The 17,832-nt window shown below is 39.7% G+C and overlaps 1 protein-coding gene across 4 annotated transcripts in view; it reads right to left on the bottom strand.

Annotated features, from left to right (window-relative positions):
• Positions 1 to 17,832, bottom strand: part of mapkap1 (MAPK associated protein 1) — a 57,979-nt gene that overhangs the window by 21,258 nt on the left and 18,889 nt on the right. For 3 of the 4 annotated variants that reach the window (XM_053230207.1, XM_053230206.1, XM_053230205.1), the window contains exons 3-7: positions 17,108 to 17,143; positions 16,633 to 16,722; positions 16,386 to 16,534; positions 15,656 to 15,828; positions 3,433 to 3,609 (exon numbers count right to left, since the gene is read on the bottom strand). In XM_053230207.1, coding sequence (XP_053086182.1) covers positions 3,433 to 3,609; positions 15,656 to 15,828; positions 16,386 to 16,534; positions 16,633 to 16,722; positions 17,108 to 17,143 — 625 coding nt within the window. The remainder of the gene's footprint in view (positions 1 to 3,432; positions 3,610 to 15,655; positions 15,829 to 16,385; positions 16,535 to 16,632; positions 16,723 to 17,107; positions 17,144 to 17,832) is intronic. The other variant, XM_026922115.3, reaches the window with a different exon arrangement.

Genomic DNA, 17,832 nt, shown 5'->3' with positions numbered 1-17,832 from the left:
TAGACAGGTTTTTTAGTTAGTATTCCTTCAAATTCCTTTGCAGCAGCCACTACATTATACATAGATATTATACATCATGACTTGTAGTAGGGGGTCTTTATCTAAAGTTGGCAGTGTCAACCTGTCCGGGGATTAAATAATCAGATTAAGAGAGCCAAAGTTTTTTCATAGTTGAAGTCCATCACTGCTGACATATTATTTTTACAAGAGACACATATAAGGCACTCTGAACAAAGGCGACTGAGATGCAATTGGATCTCTCAGATATTCCAATCTTCTTTCTCATCTAAGGAGTAGCTATTTTGATTCGTAAATCAGTCCCTTTCAAGCATATATCTACTATCAGTGATCCTAATGGTCGCTATGTAATTGTTTCAAGCCTACTGTCCTCATTCCATGTCACATTGCTGAATGTGTACGGACCTAATTTTGATGATCCCGCTTTTTTCGCAGAGTTTTTAATCTTTTACCAACCACTCTAAACACACATCTGATAATAGGCGGTGATTTCAACTTAGTTTTAGACTCTGTTATAGACAGATATCCTTCACACTCTGACATATCCTTGGCTAATTTTACCATTGTTCTTAATGATCTGATGGCTTCCCTTGACCTTGTTGATATCTGGAGATTAAAATATCCAATGGACAAGCAGTACACTTTTTTCTCACAGGTTCACAAATCATACTCTAGGATAGATTTCTTTTTAGTTGATTCTAAAATAATTCCATGTTTTAAATCAATGAAACATCATAATAGAATCATCTCTGACCATTCAGCAGTGACACTCTCTCTAGATCTATCAGAAATTAAGCCCAGCTATAATTGGCGGTTTAATCCTACCCTGCTTTTGGACTCCAGATTTTGTGAGCATTTAACAGAGTTGCTTGCTGAGTTTCTCAAATTTAATGACACAGGCGAGGTCTCGGATTCAACATTATGGGAAACCTTAAAGTCTGTCCTGAGGGAACATATTATTTCTTATGAATCCAGTCTTAAAAAACAAAGAGACAAACGTCTCCTAGAAATTGATAATCGTCTCACTCAGCTAGAAAATGCATACAGAGATTCTACAGATTCGGATTTGCTTAATGAAATTGCAGCACTCAAATTGGAATATAATTCAATTCTTTCGAACCAAGTTAATAATATGTTGTTAAAAGTTAAGCAAAAACAATTTGAACTTGGCGATAAACCAGATAAATTGCTCTCTCGCCAGCTAAAAGGGCTGTAAGCCAGTAGAGCAATCCATAAAATCAAAAACAAGGGGGGTGTCTTTCTAACAAATCCCACTGAAATCAACGATACATTTAGGTGAAGAATTATACAAATCAAAGGGCTGCTCTGACCCCTCAGCATTAGCTAATTTTCTTCATTTATTACCCCTTCCAAAGTTGGGGTGCGCAGAGCAGGCAGCTTTGAATGCAGACATAACAATAGCAGAAATACTAGATGCTATTAAATCTTTCCCTGGGGGAAAGGCACCTGACCCAGATGGGTTTGGAATTGAATTTTACAAAAAAATTGTGCTGGCCCTTTCTCCTTTGCTGTTGAGAATGTTTAATCACTTATTTGGTAATCACCAGCTCACCCAGTCCCTGTATGAGGCAAATATCTCTCTAATTCTAAAAAAAAGGTACAGAAGAAACAAATCCATCGTCATATCGATCCATATCTCTTTTAAACTCTGATCTTAAAATCTTCACTAAGATCCTTGCTAACAGACTAAATAATTATATTGAGAAAATTGTTCATCATGACCAGTCTGGTTTCATTCCTGACCGTTTCTCTTTCTTTAATGTTAGGCAACTAATGAATATCTTATATACCAGGTTTGAGTCCCAAACTAGTATAGCAGTTCTTGCCTTGGACGCAGAAAAGGCGTTTGACCAAATTGAATGGGACTATGTTCTAGCTGTGATTAGAGAATTTGAAATGGGGGATACATTCGCCTCTTGGGTGAAAATGTTATACGCCCAACCTAGAGCTTCGGTCTTAACCAATTTCAATAGATCATCTCAATTTTTATTACATAGAGGCACCCGGCAGGGCTGTCCTCTCTCGCCCTTGCTTTTTGCAATTGCAGTTGAAACGCTCGCCCCTTGCCATTAAAAAGAACCCTTTAATATTGCCCCCAAATTTAGGCCAAATCAATCATCATATTTCTCTCTATGCAGACGGCATTATTCTATATCTTTGCAACCCAGAACAGTCTATACCACCCTTGCTAAATTTATTGGAAACATTCGGTAAACTATCAGGTTATTCAGTAAACTGGCAAAAAAGTGAATTTTTGGTGGTGACTAACAATATTGACTCAAATTTTATGCGCAGTCTTCCTTTTAAAATAGCCACAAATAGTTTGAAATACTTTGGAGTTAATATATCTAGAGACCCTAAGGATATATAAACTTAACTTTTTACCTATGTTGAATCTGTTGAATCTGAAAAGCAATATAAAATACTGGAGTACCCTACTACTTTCAATGATGGCGCGTGTGAATGCCATTAAGATGGTGATATTACCCAGATTTTTGTATCTTTTTCAGAATTTACCAATTTATTTGCCCAAAAGGTTCTTCAAAACTTTAGATTCTATTGTACTGCCGTTCATCTGGGGCTTTAAAGCACATAGAATATCTAAACTACATGTGTGTAAGCCTAGGTCTTTTGGGGGATTAGGTTTGCCAAATTTTCAACACTACTATTGGGCTGCCAATTGTAGAACCTTAACTTTTTTGGCAGGACCCATGCCCCAATAGTCATTCAGCTGACCTCCCTTCATGGCTTATGATTGAGTGGGGTGCCTCATACTCATCTCTCTCCTCATTGCTATTTGCTGCCCCAGAAAAACCTAAAGCTGCAGTAAGATCCCACTTTATGATTATTAACTCCCTCGGGATATGGTGTCAGATCAGTAAGACATTCAAACTGTCAAATACCTCCTTTTTTGCTCCTGTCTGTCTCAACCTTGCCTTTAAGCCCTCACTACTAGACCCAGTGTTCATAGGTTGGGCTAGAAAAGGAATCCTCACCTTGAGAGATTTATACATAGACAACAATTTTGCAACATTTTCAAGGCCACTATTCAAGATCTGGTTGTCTGAACTTTCTTCCACCCTTCATGTAGAAAGGTTTAGATATAGTATGTCTGGAAATATAGATCTATTATTTGAACTTGTCCATAATGTCACATTGAGCAAAAGTGTGTTGACCTCCCTTGCCTCTACCCGGTGTTGTGGTTAATTGCTAAATTGAATCTGAAGGAGATGGGTTTTTTTTTTTCTTTTTTTCCTTTCATTTTATACCTGTGTAGCTGTGTTTTGTCTTGTTTTGTGACTGTTTTTTGTTTGTCTGAAAATCTAAAAATACCTCAATAAATATAATATTAAAAAAAATTTTTTTTTTTTAATTAAAATTCAGATAACTCACATTCTGACAAAAAGTGACTGCTTGGGGCCTAGACCTGGAGATGAGTACTTCTCCACCAGGGCAAGTGTGCTGAAACCAAACTTGTGGATGGGCTCATTGGAATCTAGAGGGGGGAAATCTGTATCCACCTCCCCATCATCCTCAGCTATGTGGAGGCAGTATGTGTTGACATTCTCACTGTAGGGAGAAGAAAAAAAAAAGAGTTGGTATTTCTCATCAATAATTACATTTTAAGGTATCACTTTGTTTAAAGTAATTACGGTTACCAGCCATTTCACTTCACAGCCATTATAATATTCATGATCAAGGTGCAAAGATTAAATCATCTGCTCACTTGTCACTTTAGTTCTTTGACTAGTTTTGATAGTGCTATCCAACTGACAAAGCTCTCCACCACATTTGTTGTTCTTTAGCAATAACAATCACAGGCAATACGAATAGTTAATATTCTAGAGCTATTTGTGGCCTGATTATAGACACAGTGATGTGTTGAACCTAAAAACTGTTCAAAATGCAATGTAAAGGCAAAATTAGTGTAAACACTTTGTACTTTACAATTGATTTGTACTTTCTGTTTACTTGAGACAATTAAACAGAAAAGCCTTTTTTTGGCTCAAACATTTGTTTTAAGGATCTACTTGCTCCAGTGGATAATGCAAAAAGATAATGCAAATTCATAATGCATAGAGGAGAAAAATGAACTTAAATGCTAGTTACACATGTAACTGCATTTTTACAAACACTGGATAACTTCCAGGGGCAGTGTCTAACACCTGGATATCCTCTAGTGTGTGTGTATGTGTGTGTGTGTCTGTGTGCACTCATGCAGAGAACTTCAGTGTCTGTATGAGTGCCTATAGGGTCAGCAAATGATGGGGAACCCTGTGATCATTTGAAAATGATTGCCACACTCACATGATTGCCAAGGTAGCTATAGCACAGACCTGATGGTTCAGCTCTAAGTAGTGCCCTGCTTAGCCAGGGAAGCATCCCGTGACCTTGCACTGCGACAGATAAATAAATGGACTGATGAATGAATAGCTACCACGCAGGTCAAATACAAGTACCATAACACGTACTGGATACGTTTCAGAACTAAAGATGCAACAAATGCACAAAAAAGTCTGAATAATCAATAAGGTTGATTATGAAAACTTATTACAAAAAAATTATTGATTTTTATATTCGAATAGTCATTTGCTTAACAAATAACAGAGATGTCTTATAACAGAGATGTCTTATAAGAGTGCACAGGCCTTTATTTCTGTGTAGAGTGTAATATCATAGACAAGCTGCAGCACTGATATAAGTACTACACTATGTTAAGTCGTCTACATGCTTTCTAAGACAGCTTTCTAGGCTTCTTACTCTGCTTCAGTTGCCATTAACCATTGACTATAATTAGCAGACTGTTTAGAATGTGGCACTTCGGTCAGACTTATCTCAGAATCAGGGTCTAATTCTGCCAGCTGGGCATGCCATGCGAGCATTGGCATCCCCGCTCAACTAGCACAGACGTTCAAACCGAAGAATGCTTGAGATGGGGATGTGAAAGCTGAATGAATTGTAGAGAGAGTAAAAAATGGCTCAGTAGACAAAAAAAATTGCAGGGAAAATTCGGCTCAAGGCTCTCTTGTCAGCAATGCAACTAATAAAGTAGTTTAGCTATGAGCAGCATCTCAATACACAGTGGAGGCATCAAAGAGCAGCAATCCAGCTAGTGTAGAAAGCTCAACAGTGGCCACAGTGGAGGAGACTGCTAGGGCTGGGTGACAAAGTCTAGGGGGCCCCCACTCCGTGGCAATCTGTGCTGAAGGTGGCCATGTTTATGAAGTAATTCAGTGATAATTGAAGATACAGTTATAGATTAGCAGATCCATGCAGCATACCATTTCAGGTCAATTTGACTTTTGGTTCCTGAGGAAAAAGCTATTAGAACTTAACTCTGCCCCCCTGTCGATGAGCATGCCCCAACCTTTAAAGACATCCTCAGAACTTTGTACTAAATATGCTGTTCAAGTTTGGTTTAAATTCATATCACCAGTCATAACTTACAGCTATCTGAGTAAACCAGCTCTGCCTCCTTAGACTTATTTAACATGTGGCAGGCATATTATTTTTACATCTCAACATGTTTTTTATAATTATTAAGGATCACCTTCTCCTGAGTAGTTTGATATTAATTTTGTGAAGAATTCTAGGACTAGTTCACAAAAGTAGGTTTCACATATTATTATTGCAAATTATTACAAATTTGAGTGGGTAGAGCTAAAAGTTCCAAAAGGCAATTTCATATAGTTTCAGCAAAAGAGTCACCTTATTTTCCAAGATATTTTTGTGTGCACAAACACAAATAGCACCCCCAATTTGAGTGAGATTGCATCAGATTAGAGTGGGTCTCTGTCCAAACCTACCATTAATGTTTGTGACCAATTGTGCAGTCATTGACCAGCTTCTTTTCTCCTTCCTTGACAAAGTTGATTGTGTAGAATGCTTTTGCTTTGGCCTAGTGTGGAATGGCTCAAGATATGCGGAATGGCTCCAGCTTCCACAGGCCAGTCCATTTAAAGTTTCTTTGGTTTCTTTTCCTGCTGAGGTAATGATCAGGTTTATTCATATTATGAACAGGATGCAGGAAATGGTACATGCTGTTACAATCCCTTTCTCCACACACTAATCTGTTGTGAAATTGGTGGTCCAGAATTGCAACCTGATGTTGTTCAAATAGCTGGTGATCATTTTCTTGATGTGGTTTGGGATGTAATAGTGGTTCATTCCTGCTTGAATCTGATTATGGTGGATGGAGCCAAAGGAGTTAGCTAGGTCAAGCCAGACCACTGTGAGGTTGCCCTTCTTTTCCTTAGCTTCATGAATGAATTGGCTGAGGACCCTAGTGTGTTCCAGGCACCCAGAGAATGCTGGAATTCCACCCTTTTGGACAGAGGTAGCGATATAGCCATTCTCAGTCGTGTACTGCTTCATTCCCACAGCCAGCATGAGAAAAAATTTTTTTCCCTCTACACTTAGAAGGGAGATGGTCCTAAATCAGCTTATATAGGAGGGGCCCGTTTCTTTGGGGATGAAACAGCCAACTGCTCTCCTCCAGCTTGTTGGGATAGTGCCTTTGACCAAATCTTCCAAATGAGTTTCCACAATCTCCACAGCAGTTTGGGGCACTTTTTATATACTTTGTAGAGTATACCGCTGGGGCCTGGGGGCAGACACTGATCTTGCATTTTCCACAATTTCTTGGATCTCCTTCCATGATGGCTCATTGGTGCTGAGGTCAGTTGTTGGTTCACCTGCTAGGCCAAGTTCTTGGCCTTCTTCTAAGGATACTGACCTGGAAGAGTCGCTGATGTTCTCCTTAATGAAATCCTCCACCTCCTCCTTTGGGCTTGTCAGCTTCCCAGATACCCAGTTCCCTCACCTAATAGCAATATGGTGAAGCCGTAAGGATCTTTGATGAACTGGGCCCACTCCTTCTCCACCATCATGTGTCTTTTCCTAATCCACTCTGATGTTCTCACTGTTGCTGTTGCTACAGGCTGGATGTTAGTTCTTTGATGCCATCTTTCACCTCAGCTTTGGCAATTTTGAGCTGCCTGTTTAGTCTTGATCTCCTTCCTCACGTCTTGAACTTCCTTTTCCCTTCTGCTTGCTTCCCTCGCCAAACTGGCTGTGCTTCCCCTCTTCTCTACACCAAAGCATTCTCTTGCTAAGCTGTAGGTGATGACTTTTTCGGTGTTCAGGCCAGTGTTGCAGCTAGGATTAGATCCAGATCTTCCTCAAATCTGGACCTCTACTTTCATGTTGCTCATTTGGGCCACTGGATTTGTTCCCTTGTAGGTTTCCTGGGATGGCATTAATCTGGTCCCATGCATAGTTTGGGGGAGAAGTAGGTGCAGAGAGATCTCCGGTACTGTGCTGTGCTTCCTCCCTGAGGTTCTCCTGCATCTCACCAGTCTCGGTGCACTGCACCTGATTCTCACTTCTTCCACACTTGGTCCTTGCCTGGTGAATCTTTGGGCCTGGTGAATCTTTGTGTTTTTGCCTGTTTTTCTGCAATGGTACTTGGCTTCCCATGCCTCGCCAGTTAGGATTGTTTGCTTGAGCCTTCTCTGTAACTGTGTCACTGTCCTGGCCATACCCGGCCACAGTTCCACAGTCATGGGAAAAAATACACCCTCACATAGTCATGGGAAAATGAAAGTACACCCTCCTTCAATTCAATGTTTTTATCATGGCCTAAATAACAATTGCATGGTCCTCACCAACTTCTATAAACAAACAAATAGCCTCATTTGACAAAAAAAAAAAAAAAAAAAAAAAAAACAGATTTCAGTAAGTATTAATTTTTCTCCAAAAGTAAACCAACATTCAGAAACAAGGTGGGTACAAGTTTGAAAAGTCAGATGAACAAGTTTATGTAAACTATAATTCTGTATTACATCCTAAATGGAAATTCACTGGTCAGAATTACATCATTTTTGACCATGGCACATTCAACAGATGAAGTGGGAAACTGACGCCCCCATGTTTTTTTGTTGTTGTTGTTAGCAACAAGCTAAGCAGCTAACTCTGATGAGTGATGTATATATTTTCTCTCTCAAACAACAAACTGTATGGTCAGTGTTTTAGATTTAACAAATGAATATATCTGTATGTTGATTAAACTAAAGCCAATACTTGTATATACAGTATAACTCATAAGTGTAAGAAGTTTTACTTTGTTTATATTTGATGCTGTGTGCAGCCATGTTGATTTGATGTCACTCCATAAACAGGGACGGAACTTGGATTTGAGAAGAATACCCCATGTTGACGGTGTATTTCATTTGCGGTGACATTTCATGTCATGAAAGACATGGCCCCCATTTAATCTGTCGAGAAAGAAGGGTTCACTAATTTGTGCAAAAATAGTGAAGTGACTTGTGGCCAAATATGGTGACCCATACTCGGAATATGTGCTCTGCATTTAACCCATCCAAGTGCACACACACAGTAGTGAACACACACCCGGAGCAGTGGGCAGCCTTTTTTTGCTGCGGCGCCCGGGGAGCATTTGGGGGTTTGGTGCCTTGCTCAAGGGTCTCACCTCAGTCGTGGTATTGAGGGTGGAAGAGAGCACTGGTCATTCACTCCCCCCCACCTACAATCCCTGCTGGACCTGAGACTCGAACCCACGACCTTCAGGTTCACCTTCGGGTTACAAGGCCGAGACTCTAACCTTTAGGCCACGACTGCCCCCGTAACAGCAGCAGCATCTATGGTAAATAGTGCAAACAATGTTTTTAAGTATCCTTTCTTTATATATATCCTTTATTTAATAGAACCATTGTTTGCACTATTTGTTGTAGAAGCTATTACCATTTTTGCATATCTACAGTTTCCAAAATCCATTCTAATAAATAAAAAACTTTATAAATAAATTGCATAAATTTTAATTTGCATTATTATATATTTTGTAATATTGCCCAACCCTACACCCTTCCTACTTCCATAATCATTAAGAGAGTAATTAGCAGCCAGGTGTTACTAATGAAATGCACAAGATTAGTTAATAATCAATGTGTGACTACCTCAGGTTTGTGTCTACATCATGTCAAGAAGAAAGGAGCCATGACCTCAGAGAAGCAACTGGTCATCAATCTGGGAAGTGTTAAGGGGATCTACAAACAATTTAAAATTCACCATTCTACAAGAAGAATATGGCAGCACAATTTAGGTTTGCAAAATTTCATCTGAATAAACCACAAAAGCTCTGGAACAATATCCTTTGGACTGATGAGACCAGGTTGGCGATGTTTGGTCATCATGTACAGCAAGAAAGCCAAACAGACCATATCACCACAAACACCTCATACCAACTGTCAAGCAAGGGGTGCTGATTTGGACTTGTTTTGCAGCCACAGGACATTTGAGACAACAATGATCTCCAATCTACACTAGAATAGTCTAGAGACAAATGTGAGGCCATTTGTCCAGGAGCTTAAACTGGGCCGAAATTAGGTCATGCAGCAGGACAATGATCCCAAGCACACCAGCAAATCGACATCTGAATTAGAAGAAAAAATTAAGGTGTTGGAATGGCCAAGTCAAAGTAAAGACCTCAGCAGCATTAAGATGCTGTGGCGGGATCTTAAAGCTGTGAGGCCTACAAATATAAATGAAAAGAAGCAATAAGAGTGAAGAAGAGTGGGCCAGAATTTCTCCAAAATGATGTGAGAGACTGAAACTCCTACAGAAAACGTTTACTTCAAGTTATTGTTGCTAAAGGTTGTTCTACATGTTCAAGTTCAAGGATCCAATATGGCGGCGCGGCAGTAGCATGCAGCGGCCACTCCGGATACAAAATGGTGCTATTCTTGTCTTTAGCCCGACTTTTAATGGCACATGGAAATCGGAGCTTCTTGCCGCGCTTCTGCTTTCTCACGCACCGCTTGCGACGTCCCCTTCGCGGCCACCGTGTTTGTGTATACCACCGCCAGACACTTCTAAACTTCAGAAACAACACTACAGCTACTCTGCGTGACGATCTGCTGGAGAAGCTATGTGATCTCGGCTTGCTGCGGGGACCAGGCCTCCAGCCCTCTGCGTCGCCTGATGACGGTGGCCGCAGGAGGGGACGTCGCAAGCGGTGCGTGAGAAAGCAGAAGCGCGGCAAGGAGGCGGGGGTCCGTGCTAGGCTAAAAACAAACCCTAGCCGGCCGGCTCTCCCGTCCATTCTGCTCTCCAATGTCTGCTCCCTGGACAATGAATTTAAATCTTGTTTCTTAACTGTAAGTCATGTTGTTAAATATATGAGACAAGTTTGATGTCAATACATAAATACAATCAATACAATACATTGCTGTGATATGCCCTCACTTCCTGTTTGGTGGCTTAGCCATCAAATTCACTTGAAGGTCATGGACAAAACGTCTCATACATCAAAAATCAAAAAGTAATTAAAAAACACATCAAAAACATGAAAACATTTTTTGGACTGGTTTGACGATGATGTGATCAAACTTTGTCATGACTGGACAAAATCTGTAGGAGAAGAAACAAAATTTTTTTTTGTTTTTATCATTCAAAAAGGGTTGACTTCCTATTTGGCAAATTACAAATTCTTTACATGACAAACTCTCAGCATCTTCATGGGAATCAAGAGAAAGAACAATCTTGATTGCAGGTTGAGTTGTTCAAAGCTTATATACAGGGCAGTGGCAGCTCAGTGGTTATGACGTTGTACTACTAATCTTCTGATTGTAAGTTCAAATCCCAGCACTGCCAAGCTGTCAATCTTGGGTCCTTGCGCAAGGCCCTTAACCATCACCTGCTCAGTTGTATAAATGAGATAAATTTAAGTCACTCTGGATAAGGGTGTCTGCTAAATGTAAATTTTATAAACAGTTTTACTGACTTGTGAAGTGCCCCTTAGAGGTGATTTAGACAAAACTTTTTGGAGTCCTTCCAGACAAGGGATTTCATTCATTGAAAAAGAAGCATCCATCATATCAAAAATCTGAGAAACAAGTTTTGTTTGGGTTCATCTTGATGTTGAACAAAGTTATAAGCAGTTTGAAAATATTGTTAATTACAGCACGACCTAAAGGTGAATTTCGACAAAACTTTTTGGAGACCTCTAGGATAAGGTCCTTCAGTGATCTACACAGTTTGATCAAAATACGTTTGCTGCAATACGCATGCCATCAAATTCGTTTGTGCTTTATAGATGAACAGTTCCATATATTAAAAATCAGAGATACATCTTTTTTTCAGGCTGGTCTCACAATGCTGCATGCCAAATTTGGTCATGATTGAACAAAACTTGTAGGAGAAGAAGAAAAAAATATATTTTTGAAAAAATTGAAAATATAAAAATCCAATATGGCAGAAATTGACACCATTGTGTATGTTGAACCCTGCTTGACCCAAAGAAGCAGAGGATTCTGATTCTTGTTTCTACAACATTCTATTGATGGTACTAGACGGCTTGAATGACATTGCAGAACTGATCCAGAACTGCTCTGAAGGTACAAATAAAAATTGTATAAAGCATTCTATGGGCTACTATACTGTATACTCCCTTGAGGAAGTTTAATTCCTGTAAGTTGTGAGGCACAGCATCCATGCATCAGACTTTTGTCACATCCCACAGATGCTCGATCAGACTGAGATCTGGGGAATTTGGACGCCAAGTCAATAACTTGAACTCTTTTTCATGTTCCTCAAACCATTCCTGAACAACTTTTGCAGTGTGGAAGGGTGCATTATCCTGCTGGATGCGGCCACGGCCATTAGGGAATACCGTTGCCATGAAGGGGTGTACTTGGTCTGAAACAATGTTTAGGTAGGTGGTATGTGTCAAAGTATCATCTACATAACATAACACATTTATATCTCTCTTTTTACAGAAGAGATCATGCAGTTTATTGTGTCCAAAAATACCATTTTGGAGATGCTCTGACCCAGTCATTTAGCCATCAAAATTTGGCCCTTGTCAAAGTCGCTCAGCTCCTTACGTTTGCCCGTTTTTCCTGCTTCCAACAATTCAACTTAAAGAACTGACTTTTCACTTGCTGCCTAATATATCCCACCCCTTGACAGGTGCCAATATAATGAGATAATGTTATTCACTTCACCTGTCAGTGGGTTTAATGTTATGGCTGATTGGTGTACTGTTTTATATAAAATTTTGTCTGCCATCACTACAAGCTAATAATGATTCCTACCAATACTGTTGATACATCACTGTGTAGTTTAGCAGGTGGCGGGATGTAGCATGGTGTAGCATGTGCCAGTAGTGCATTGCACCACAATGAAATATGAAACAGCTGGAGCACTCGATAGGTTTAAATATAGATATCAAATAGTAATATTTCAATGCCAATGCACTGTTGTCTCAGTCTGAAACAGTGGTGGTGAGATCTCCTCTCATACCACTCTCTTCTGTCAAAGATCTCATCTGACATGATGGCTGCCAAGACATCCTTCTAAAAGGTTAAGCTGGAAGCATCTCCATCTGATCTGTGCAAGCTTCATAAAAGTTTTTCTTCACTTCTCGACCCTCTACCTCCTTCACCCTCCTGCCTGACTGCTGATGAATTTGTTACCTTTAATGAGATCAGCAACAGCTGCCATACTTTCCCTATTACCCATATTCCTACACAACGCAATAATTTTTCCCTTCATCTTTGCTTAACACATGTATACCTCTCTTTTTACAGAAGAGATTGTGCAGTTTATTGTGTCCAAAAATACCACCGCCTGCCCGCTGGATCCCATCACATCCACAATGCTCCAGGACATCTTGCAAGGCTTCCTCCCCTTCGTCACTTTCATCATAAATCCTTCCATCTGGTCGTGTACGAACTGCCTTCAAGACAGCAAGGGTTATACCCAGCCTGCAAAAGCCCACACTAGATATCTCAGACATCAGCAACTACCACATCATCACTTCTTTTCTTACTTTCTAAAATTCTTCAATGTGTTGTATGCAATCAGTTGTCGCTCTATCTTTCGAACAAACTCCAAAATCCTAACCAGTCTGGTTTCAAAACAGCACACTCCACAGAAACTGCCCTTGTGGCTATTACTGAGAAGCTTAATTCTGCTAGATGATCCAAACTGTCATCTGTCCTCAGCCTCAATGACCTTTCAGCAGCCTCTGACAAGGTCAATCACAAGACTCTACTGTCCATTCTCATGAGTCTTGAAATTGGCAGTGGTTTGCTTCTTACCCGGAGGGATGGACATATCAAAAGATATAGAGGAGATCCACATCTGCTCCATGCAGACTCTCCCCAAGATATAGAGGAGATCCACTTCTGCCCCATGCAGACTCTCTACAAGTGTCCCACAAGGCTCATTGCTGGTCCTCTTCTGTTCTCCCTCTATACTCACTTTCTCAGTGAGGTCATATCCTCTATATGTGCTGTAACATTGAGGTCATGTCTTCTCATGATTTTTCGTACCAATGTTGAGGACATTCAGCTCATTCTCTCTTTCCCTCCATCAGTCATGTTTCTGCACAGATCCCAGCAACTCTGGCAGAGATCTCATCATGGATGGCAGCTCATCAGCTGAAACTAAAGCCTAATAAGTCTGAGCTGCTGTATATGCCTGGAGATGCATCTTCACATCAACATCTTGTGATCTCCCTGGACACCTCTCAGATCACAACATCTGACACTGCAAGCAATCTTGAAGTAGTTTTGGACAAACTCTTTCTCGCCATACACTGCACCTGACTCAGCCATGCAGGTTTCTCCTATACACTCAGGAGGATCATGAGATCATTTCTATGGATGGAGGCCAATCAAGTGCATGTCCCTTGTCATCTCAAGACTGGACTACTGCAACTCAATCCTGGCAGGTCTGCCTGTGCGTGCCATCCAACCCTCACAACTGATCCAGAATGCAGGTTTCAAGTTTGTTGTTTTCAAGTCTCCCCAAGTTCTCCCACACCACCCCAACGCTGTGTTCCCTCCACTGGCTTCCAGTAGCTGCCTGCATCACATTAAAATCACTGATGCTTGCCCACAAAGCCAAAACCAAACCAGTACCTACCTACACCCCACACTGCACCATGCTGTAAAATGCTGTAAAAATAAATGCAATCACATGACAGCAGCGCAATGCATAAAATCATGTAGATACAGGTCAAGAGCGTCAGTTAAAGTTAACATCAAACATCACAATGGACAAAAAACATGATCTCAGTGACTTGTGACAGTGACAATGGCATCGTTGTTGGTGCCAGGCTGGTTTGAGTATTTCAACCTGGGATTTTCAGGCAAACTGTCAGTTTTTACACAGAATAGTGCAAAAAAAAAAAAAAAAAAAAAAAACACATCCATTGAGCTGTAGTTCTGTGGGTAGAAACACCTTGTTGATGAGAGAGGTCAATGGAGAATGACCTGCTACAGGAAGCTACATTGGACACTGAAGCTGGACAGGTGAAGATTGGAAAACATTGCCTGGTTGAATTAATCTCAATTTCTGCTGTGATGTGCAGATGGTAGGCTCAGAAAAAGGCATAAACAGCATGAATCCATGAAACTGCCTTGTCAATAGTACAGAATGCTGGTGGTTTAACAGTGTGGACAATAGTTTCTTGGCAGACACTAGGTCCCTTAATACCAATCGAGCATCATTTGCATGCCACAGCCTATCAGAATATTGTTGCTGACCACGTGCATCCACAAGCATTTATGGCTACAATTTACCCACCTTATAATGGCTACTTCCAGCAAGATAATGTGCCATGCCACAAAGTACAAGTCATCTAAAACTGGTTCCATACACATGACAGTAAGTTCAGTGTACTTCAGTGGCCTTTCCAGTCATCAAATGTAAATCCAATAATGCACCTTTGGGATGTGGTAGAATGGGAGATTGGCAACATGAATGTGCAGCTGACAAATCCGCAGCAATTTTGTGATGCAAACATGTAAACACAGAATCTCAAGAATCTAAGAATCTCAAAAGAATGTTTTCAACACTTTGTGGAATCCATGCCACTGAGGCTATTCTGAGAGCAAAGAGGGGCGCTGCTTTGCTTCTTACCTAGATGGGCATATGCAAAGCTTCTTTACTGGTGTTCCATTAAAGCTCAATGCTCAGACGCTTTTGCCTCTATGCCTGTTCTCTTGTTAATAGCTTCACATTAATACTCCAAGTATACTGTAGTTACGCTATATCTGGCAGATATCTTATCATTGATGGCAGCTCATCACCTTGCTCATCACCCAACAAGACTAAGACCAATTTCCTGGAAATACACACCCCGCACATTGATCTTGATGTATCTTTTCAGAGCTCCCTGATTGCACCAAGTAAACCTCTGTACAGTGTTGGATGATCAGCAATTTTCAACAGGCTGCAATGTAAATATAATGCACAGTGTTCTAGGGTCTTATTTTATTAATTAAAAGAACAAAGTCTGTTTAGCCTCCCACTGCCCATATGCTTAAAACTCAAAGCTCTTTTAGGGAGAGTGCACAATAACAAAACATATGAATACACAGAGGTTTATCTAAGCTTGAGTCAAGGGTGACTTAAAATACTCAAGTGAAATAGGCCACATAATTTTGCTAGATTATACATACATAGATTAGAATTACAAAAATAAATCCTGTCCAAGTTACTAAACAGCCAAATGGAAGCCGTATTTTAGAATAAAGTTATTCCTTTACTATTTCTATAGAGTTTTATCCTCATTGTCAGTACTTACTTTAGTTTTGGTTCACGGCCCTCACTGGTGTATTGCCAGCAAATAAGGCCAATAAGATCATGGACTCGAGCATTGGCCATTGTCACTACCATCATAGGATGCAACTTCTCTTGGGTAGACTGCATTGAGAGGTAGACATCTATTTTTTTGGTTGCTGTTGTACCTACATGGCCCTAAAAACAAAAAAAAAATCAAAACAAAACAGAAAACAACCCAAACAAAGAAATTGACAGTTAATATACGCTTAAAGAAAATAGTAATGTTGAATTCCAGATAAGCAAAAAATAATTTGCATCTTTTCATCTCTGCACCAGAGCCTCAGTTAACCACCTTTAAAAGAAAATGCCTTATTTTAAAGATTTGCAAGGAGAATCTATATAGAGTTATGATCCCTTTCTGCATATTTTTTCCTTTGTTCTATTACATATAACACTGCAGTCATTATTTCAGCATTTCTGTAATGTCAGACAAAGAATTCCAGCATTCTGAATTTGAAAATCAAATCCCTGTGCAAAGTGTCTCATTGCCTACATAAGCTTAGCATCAATGAAAGAGTCGCATAACTTGTACTACAACCTTTTATTCCAAATATTTAAAAGTAAGACTCATATATGGATATAGCCTTTCATCAGCATTATATCACCTTCAGTGTTTTGTGAAAGTGCAAATTTGCAACAAACACTGAATTTTTAAATCTTTGCAGAAAAAATATCAAATTAATAGCTCAGACCTTGCCATCAAATTTGGAGTACTCATTAAAGGGGTTGTTGAGCTGTTGAGGACACTGCTCTAGGCGCAGAGAGAGGGTGGATTTGGTCCCTGTGCTTCGAGGCCTGTCCTTAAAGTCCTTCTTTTCAAAAAGGAAGCTCAAGTCTTCCGCTAAAGAAATTAAAGCAAAAATATTCAGCAGGCAAGTTATAAAAACAGAAATAGTAATGCCTACACATAAATAATCCTACATAGGATAAAAAAAGTACCTGACTGGGATGATGTCCTCTCCTTCCATGGAATGTTTTTACACTTGATCTGGTTCTGTCTTTCCTTTCTTAGCCTTTCCAGCCTTTGAGCTTTACAATAAATAGTAATTATTAAGACAATTTGTAACTTTAGCAATTTTCCAGACTAAAACATTTTAAGCCAGTTGTACTTCAAATACAAAAACATAAGAATTAACTCAGGCCTCATGATCTATTAAATGCAAAGCCTGACAAACATTGTACCTTAAGATTAAGTAATGATTGCAAATTTAGCATGTTCCTTTATTGCTGCTTTTTTTCAAATATTACACACTTCAAGTTAATTCTGCAATACGACAAACCGTAGCAATATACATGGTAATAACACAATGCTAATGTATATACATATTGCTGGCACATTCGAACTACATGTACAAGATAATATATCTAAAGCACTGAGAACAATTTTACAGGTCCTCAGTCAGTCACTGCTTACCAGTAGGCTTTGGCCCCATGAAATTCTCTTCCTTTCCTGTAGACAAACTGCTCAGGTGTTTCTCGGATTAAAAAAAAAAAACCAGCCCAACAACATAAAACACTTTCCACCAAATCAGCCAACCCAACACCAGAGCCAAGCCAGCAGAGAAAAACATGGACTTTACAAATCCCTTACATAATATGGATATTAAAGGTTTAGAAATGGATTGGACAAATAATGTGCTCTGGAACTCTGAAAAAATTAAGAATGTTCAGTGAGGGCAAGATGGATATTAACAGAATGCTTTACACACCATATGACTCTGTCCATGCACTTCACACACTGGACATCAACTCTTACCGGGGATCATCACCTTTCTGCCCCTGCCTCATGGCAACACAACACTTAAAACCCATTAGAGAGAAAAATAAAAATAATAACAAAGCTTCAGACTAGATTTTGCACATTTTAAAGAAATACTTTACTATGGTTCACATTGAAAGATGGAGGGAGAGGTGTGCGCAGTATTTTTTTTTTTCAATTCCACTCCTGCAGCTATTATTTTAGTTTGCATGTGTGAACAATATTTTCTAACTAAGTTTGTTCTATTCTCCAAAATATAAAAAAATGAATAATTTAAACCACTTTGACCCTGGCCAGGAAAAAAAGCAGTTACTGAATTTGAAGGAAGAAACATGGTAAATGTGTTGCACAGTACCACATGAGCATCCAATACACTCCCA

Source organism: Pangasianodon hypophthalmus, chromosome 27, assembly GCF_027358585.1.
Source record: "Pangasianodon hypophthalmus isolate fPanHyp1 chromosome 27, fPanHyp1.pri, whole genome shotgun sequence".
In the NCBI taxonomy this organism is placed as follows: domain Eukaryota; kingdom Metazoa; phylum Chordata; class Actinopteri; order Siluriformes; family Pangasiidae; genus Pangasianodon; species Pangasianodon hypophthalmus.
This window is presented reverse-complemented; position numbering and strand designations above follow the sequence as displayed.